Source organism: Blastomyces gilchristii, assembly GCF_000003855.2.
Source record: "Blastomyces gilchristii SLH14081 genomic scaffold supercont1.1, whole genome shotgun sequence".
Taxonomy (NCBI): Eukaryota; Fungi; Ascomycota; class Eurotiomycetes; order Onygenales; family Ajellomycetaceae; genus Blastomyces; species Blastomyces gilchristii.
The window spans coordinates 1,074,837-1,082,957 of NW_003101682.1; the positions used below are offsets into that span (position 1 = coordinate 1,074,837).

The 8,121-nt window shown below is 30.8% G+C and overlaps 1 protein-coding gene across 1 annotated transcript; it reads left to right on the forward strand.

Moving 5' to 3' along the window:
- Positions 1 to 543: 543 nt before the first annotated feature.
- On the forward strand, positions 544 to 1,120 carry BDBG_00163 (uncharacterized protein; the record flags this gene model as incomplete). The annotated part of the gene is made up of 2 exons (XM_002628871.1): positions 544 to 630; positions 725 to 1,120. The coding sequence occupies 2 exons, from the start codon at positions 544 to 546 to the stop codon at positions 1,118 to 1,120; spliced, it is 483 nt and encodes a 160-aa protein (XP_002628917.1).
- Between the last annotated feature and the right edge of the window lie 7,001 nt (positions 1,121 to 8,121).

An 8,121-nucleotide genomic window follows, 5' to 3' on the forward strand; every position in this document is an offset into this window, starting at 1 on the left:
TAAAAAGCTTAATATTATTGATCTGCAGACTGCTGCTATTCTAATAGAGTCACAGCCTGCTGAAAAAAGTAAAAAGAAGAAATCTCAGAATCTACTTATCAATAATCACACTCTTATTAAACTTATTCTTTATTATTGAAGTCTTCAGCATCAGCATCTTTGCCTGCTGAGAAGTTAACACTGTGATGATGTAGAGAAATATGCTACAGAAGAGCATGCATGCTGTAGAAGAGTATAAAAAATACTGAAATTATTAACTTATCAACTTATAAAACATCTCAGTCATCTACTTCAACTGAAGTGAGATTCTCTTCAATCAGTAATTGATCTTCACAGCACTTTCAACAGCAGTATTAGTTAATCTCTTCTTGAGATTAGTCATTCTGAGATGTTTTTCTATCTCAGAGATTCACACTTATATCTTCTTTTACAGATAAGCAAGAGAAACCTTCTCAGTCTTGATAAAATCTATTAATACTTGAAGCTCTGAGATTCTCACTCTATACTGCTTGAGCATCTGAGCTTCTTGTCAGAGTCAATACAATGCCTTCTTATAGAGTAGATAATACTTACAGAGAGATAGAAGTCATTGTTACAGATATAACAGAAATAATAGAAGTAAGAGAAGAAGTGAGTGTATAAGATCTTCTTCTTCTTCAGCTGCTTAGCACAGTATAAATAAGTGACAGTACTAGTCAAAGACTGCACTGAAGTCTTCTCATAGAAAGAAGACAAAAAAACTGCAGAACTCTGTGAACTCAACTCAGCAGTATCTCAAGCAGAGCTCAGACATGCTGTGAAAGAAGAACTACAGATTGAGCTTCATGAAGTCACTGTCTCTGAAATCAAGCTCTCTCCAGATTCCTCTCTAAATGATCACACAGGGTCATACATCACTGTGTTGACTGAGAGAAGAGGCAGTATCACAACAGTGATGAGAAGAGCAGAGAAAGAACTGAACACAGACAAATCAATCAGCAGAAGAGATGACATCTCACTGCAAGGTATGATGACTATCACCACAGCTACAAGAGAAGTAGAAGAAGGAGAAGAAGACAATGTGACAATGAGAGCAGTGCTTCTGCAGTTCATTAACATCATCATCTTCATCTTCAACTGAGCTTTCTTGACAGTCACAGAGATCACAGCTACATCATGAAGATATTTACTCACTAGAAAATATCAGAATAAGCTCTTTATTATTCTTCAAGAATGATACTCTCATGCACTCACTATTATAATTGAGAGAGAGAAAAGAAAAATGTATCACAGAAGAGAGAAATCTTTTCAAAAAATCCTATCACTACTGGTAACTTTGTCTCTAAAATACATCACTTTTACAGAGAATTTCATATATAGAATGAAATATAATGAGAGATCTGTAAGTCACTTATTAACTATGTTTTTCATATCTCAAATTGATATATAAGGAACTCACTTATCACATGTTTAATTTAAATAAAGATGAGAAAAGAAAGATTTATACAGTCAGCAGAAAAACTCATCTATTTCTTTGTATCATATACAGTATACACACTGTCAATCAGTTGACAACTGTTGCTATACAATAAAGATAACTCTCAATTCAGTAATCTTAAGAGCATTGAGACTATACTCTTAAAGAAGAGAGTATTGTCATACTCTCAGCTATGTCAAGATCTTGCTGCAGTTTCACATGACTTATTACTTTCATACAGATAATTTAATCTCATCTAAACCAGTTTTCAATCACTCTGACATCATTTGAATAAATCATAGAAAGATCTGATTGATAAATATAAGAATCTCACTTCTATATAAGATCAGCAGATTACTCTTTCTTAATAGTGAGATGCTGCTGAGGTATCACTTCAGCTATTCTTACTCATAGAATAAAAGAAGAGTATTCACTCATTATCTATATAGAATAGCTAGATGCTGGCTCCTCATCAAAGAAGTCAGTGATTCATTTTTTTCTTCTACTAAAATATATACAAGAGTTACTATATTTCTCATACAATCTTCTTAGTATACTAAGTACCATATCTATGATATTCTCATAATAACTCTATAGCCTATGAGCTCACTATTCAAGCAAGATAGTCAAGCTTACTTATACGGCTTCTCAAACAACTATCTCTATGTGATATCACTGACTAGTCATCACTTCGGTTCAGCACGTCACAGTATTTCTGATGACTTTTACATCAAATGTAATAATTATCTGTATCACAGATATAATACTCTCTGCTTCTTTGAAGAGAGAAATTGATAGTTATAAGAAAATTAAGTGTCACAGATGTTAAGAATATGAGTGTGAATTTTCTTTATTTTTTCTTTATTAATCTCTAAATTGTGTTCATAATTCTATTTCTGTTTTCTTGTTTTTTAACTTTAATAAGAACATGATTTCTTCTTTTCTTTGTATATATCACAGACTGTTCATCTCAGTAGAAACTCATTATCTTATAGACTAGAATTCACAAATAACAGTGTTAATATCTTTATTATAATCAGATTCTTAGCAAAGATCACATCATTCTGACTTATCAGAATTCATAGTATACAAGTCATATCTTATCTTCTGTAGATATCTTATCTGCTCAGATAATTTCTAAGTGAACTTATTCACCTTATCAGAATACTCTTACTACTGAATCTTGAATCAGAGCTCATAATCTCACTTCTCTGAGTTAATAATCTCTTTAATCTGATATTCTCTTTCACTCTCTAGTACTTTGTGAACAGAGTGATAAGTCACAGAGTTTTTTTCTGAGAATTCCTTATATTCACAGAGTAAAGAGATATAAAAAACATTGTATATCTGTAACTCAGATAACAGTTTCAATCTATAGAACTGTGAACTAACTTTCTTCATAATCTTACAAGACTCTGTCTGTAAGAGATTCAGCTTCTTACTAGATCTCTATATAATGATGTTTTCTAGACTTAGTCAGACTTTATTATCTTTCTTAAAACTCTTTACAATATGCTTGAAGTTATAGTATCTCTTCTGATACTCTTGAGTCTTTCTCAAGAATTCACAGGCTTTTTTCTGAATATTCTGAATTCTCTCAGCCTGTTCACAGGCATTATCACACTCTATAGTATACTCTCACAGGTTTATCAAGATTATCTGTGAATAAGTCTCAGTGAGCATCTTAAAGAGAGTTTTATCTATGCTGACATATTTTAAGTTATTGTATATAAACTTCATAAGTGATAATCAATGCACTCAGTCATTCTGATTATAATTGACAAAGCACTGCAGATACTGTTTTAATATACTTATCAGATATTCTGTCTGATCATCTGTCTGTTGATGAAAAGTCATGCTTAAATCTCATGAGATCTTCAGTATAGTCATCAGATCAGATCAGAACTTCTCTGTAAAGATTGATTCTCTATCTGAGACAATGTTTATAGACAACTCATGCAATCAGATCACATCACAGATGAAGATATAAGTTAAATTCTTTAACTTCAAGTTCTTACAGATAAGTATAAAGTGTGTTATCTTGATAAAGTAATTTACTATCATCAGCACACTGTCAAAGCAGGTATTATATATGTTCTTACTTTCAGAAAGACTTATAAGAATATTCATTTCTAGCTGTTTTCAAGATTTCTATAAGATGAGTAGAGAAGTAAGTTTTTCATATAATCTGAATCACACTATTCATGAATTCTGATAAATAGTATAAGAATTCACTATCTTCTTGACAAGTTCTCACATCTTCAGTCAGAAGTATTTTCTTATAAGCAACTTATGAGTTTCAGTATCTATAAAATAATCTGCTAGAGAAGAGTCATGATATCTTTTAATAAGTTCTATATATAGAAACTCATTTATAGATATATAAATTCAGTTCTCTCTTTATAAGAGACTATTTAAGTCTCTTCAATTCTTCATTTCTGCAGGATTGATCTCTGCTGTGAGCAGTTTTTAAATATACTGAGTATATTCATTCTTCAGTTGCAGTTCAAACAATCTGAATAGAAGATTTTATAAAGACTTATACTCTGTTTCTTCTTACATCAGATCTTCTGCAGTACTTCTCAAAGCTTACAAACTCTTCAGATTATAGATACTCTCTTCAAGAATTCTCACAGAGATCTTCAGAGTGTTAACTCTCAGTATTATAGAGAGTAGTTGTACAGACTTCTTCTCTCTCTCTTTCTTCTTCTCTTACAGAGAATTGAGAGGCTCTTCAGTCAATCTCTTTATAACACTCAGTCTGAGCATCTTATAAAGCTTTTCTACCTTCTCTAGTCTCTCTGTATCTGTTATTCTGATCTTCTTAATATAGCTGATTTGTGAGAGAGTCTGTCTGCTGAGTTCTTAGTTCTCTTAATATGTTCTATCTTGAATCAGAACTCACTCAGTGTCTGAGCTCATTAAATCTATCACTGTGAGAGTTTCTTGATTGAAGTAAACTATTATAAGCTATTATAATTAGTTTTAACAGTAATCACTGTTATAAGACTCTTAAAGTAGTGATATCAGTGACAGAAGAATTTCACTATTATAAGAAGCTTTTAATTATAAATGCTATAGTTGATCTCTGCAGATTACATCTTTTATAAGAAAAAGACTACTGAAACTCAGTTCTCATTTAACTGTAGTTATAAGACTATTTCTGAAATTATAAAGAAGAAGATATCTGTCTTCAATCTGATTAAGAGTAAGAGATTAAAGTGAAACAGTATCACTGTATCTATGAATATCTGTTTTAATCTTACAAAGACTCTGTAAGCTTCTAAGATAAGAAAGTTCTCACAGCTCTTTCTTCTTAATAATCTTTTCATTCTTTATTCACAGAATGACTTCTTCTTATTTTCACTCTTCAGCATGTCTGTAAGAGTCAAGAAGATTCTCATGAATATAAAGATAAATTATCTATAGAAATTCACAAAGCTCAGAAAGATCTGAATCTCATGAATACTAGTTAACTTCAGTTATAATAGAATAGTCTTAACTTACAAAGATTTCATCTGAATATCATTTACAGAAATTACATATTCTAGGAAATTAATTCAATAGATACTGAAGTTGCACTTTACAAGCTTAATATACAGTTCTATCTCATCTAAGACCTTCAGTATACTTCATATATACTCAGTGTGTTCTTTCTTCTTTATAAAGTACATCATCACATTATTCAGATATATTATTATAAAGACATTCATATATATATAAAGTGTTTTATTAATAAAAGACTGAAATACTGCAGAGATATTAGTTAAATTAAATAACATTACTAGATATTTAAACAATCTCAGTGCAGTTCTAAAGACAGTCTTTTATTTATTCTCAGACTGTATTCACAGCTATGTATATATATTAATCACATTCAGTTGTATGAATATAACAGCTCTTATAAGACAGTTAATTACATTCTCAATCAGAGATAGAGAATAGTAACTCTTTATTATCTTGAAGTTCAGATTACAGTAGTCTATACATAATCTGAGATCTTCATTCTTCTTTTTTACAAATATCACAGAGACTTCTACAGAGATCTGTGAAGATCAGATAAAGTCATTCTTCAGATTCTTCTTTACATAGATCTGTAAGACCTCTATCTCATAATAAGAGAGCTTATAGATTGATTCTTAGAAGAGTTTCTATTCTTCTATTAAATTTATTATCAGATTCTTCTTATAGTGAGAAGAAAGCTCAGCTATCTTTACTGAACTGAATATCTCTGTAAGATCTCAGTATTTCTCTGATATCTGAAGCTCAGTTTTTATAACTGTGAAGTTCTCAGACATTTGTAAAGTTATTATATAGATGAGCTTGTCTTCTCTAATTAACTCTACAGTATCAACTGATTCTATCTCTATGAGTTAGTCTATCAACACTGATCAGAAGTATAAACCTGACTTATAGATAGCTATGTACAGATTATGTCTTTGAAGTTATATAAGTCTCAAGTATATATCATCTATAATATCTGTGATAATCACAGTTTCTATAAATCTTCTTCAGATTCTGAAGAGATCTTGCAATTCAAAGATAATTCTTATAAGTCTCTTAGCTCTTAGATCTGAGTTCTCATACTCTACTTATTATAAGAGCAGATTTTCAGTTTTCATCACTTAGCTCATTCACTCTGTGAGCTTTAGAAATACTACAGTGATCTGAGATTCTGAGTTTATTAATACTTCTCATACTTATAGAACAGTAGTACTGCAGTACAGTCTCTTTCTATAAATAAGTATTTTTATCAGAGAAGTAACAGATTCAGACATCAGTTTCAAGACTCTTAAGAAGGCTGTTGCTGACTCTGTCTGTAACTTCTCAAATTTCTATTTTAATTTATTCAGACAGTTTACACAGAGATATTCTGATTTAAAACAGATAAAGTAGAGTCTCTTTTTCTTAATCTCTCTATTATATACTCTATTCACAGAAGCTTATAAAGCTCTCTCTTTCTACTTAGTAGTCAGATATCAATCTCTCTATATCTTATTATCTTTCTCTGATAAATCTATTCTCTGTTATTCTGACTTTTACAGAGTTAATCAATGATTCACTCTTCACAGATCTGTGACTCTTACAGTAATCTATAAGCAGTGAATAAGAGTTATCAGTTTCTTCAGAATTAAGAACTTAGAGTCTTACTTAATAAACTTGTTCTATATATCTTTATTCAGTCTCTTTATAAATATCATTATTCAGATCTTGTTTCAGAACTCTGTTTTCACAGATCTTAATTCACATCACAATTCTATAAAGCACTGTAAGTAGTCTTTATCAGATTTCTCATCTCTTTTTCTAATATTGATAATTACAGTTCAGATATTCTCTGTCTGACTTACAGAGTCTCTTAACTTATTCTCTAAATAAGTCTTAAGAACAGATCAGTGAGATCTCTTATAATTATTCTCTAGATAATTTAGTCAGTTCTTGACTTCAGTGTAGTAGAGATCTGTTATTATATAGATAACAGCTTCTTCATCTTTCATATCATATAGTCAGACTTATAAGTCAATTTCAAATGCAAACTTATAAAAGCTTTTATAGATTATAATTCAGTAAGTAATCTTAAGTAATTATAACTTAAAAAAGTTTCTTTTCAGTTCATAGATATCTCTGAAGATCATGTCTAGAAACTCAGTTCAAGAATGTTTACAGACAGTAAGTATTTCTTATAGAAAAATAGCTTGATTTTACAGAAGATGCTCAAGAATGTTCTTCACTGAGATTGATTTATTTATGAATTTGAAGAGTTTCTCTGTCACTGATATAGAGAATAATGTTCTGTGAGTGATTAATAAGTTCTTTAAGACTTCTTTTATAGAGATTATTCATAATTCAGATGACTGCTTCTTAGTATCTGCAGTAGAGTTTACAGAAGTTGAAGTATATAAGTTTTTAATTCTTTCAGTTATAACAGATGATTGCTGACTGACTGAGCTTGAAATATAAGAATAAGTACTCACAGATGATTATTTGAGTATTTACAGCTTGGCATGATATATACTGTTAACTACTAGAAGTATTCATGATAGAAAGATAAAATGTAGAGATTAAATATATAATAGTATTCAAGCTGAGTTATGAATAGTATTCACAAACTTCAGTCTATATAGTTGTGTGTAGTCAAGGGCCGCTAATCCTATTGGTTACGTGAGAGATAGGAATAGAGGTAAAGAATCCGCGAGGAGCGGGATTTCTTACATCACTGCTCTCATCTCTTTTCTCACACCTCATCTGTTCACATACATGGCATTCATCTGAGTGTGAAGTTTTTCTTCAATAAGCAGAGCAGTATTAATCAGATACTCTTCTGCTCATCACTCTTCATACACTATCTTTTAAGATGTTTTAGAACCACACTGGCATGATAACTATGAATCACTTCATAGATGAAATTATCATGCTCTGAAGAAGTCTGTGCTTCTCACTGATTTTTAGACATGCTATCAGATGTGATTCAAAGATTGCTTGAGTCAGTGTACAATTACAGGCATACATCAGCTTCTTATATACTGTATACTAAATTAATTGATGGCCGCTATGACCTCTTTACATTTGTAAGCAAGTTCAGAAGCGGCCGCGTTATTATTCAGCGGTCATACATTCTTCCGAACCATACAAGGAAATCTCAGAGTGCTCAGTTAATATACTTCTGA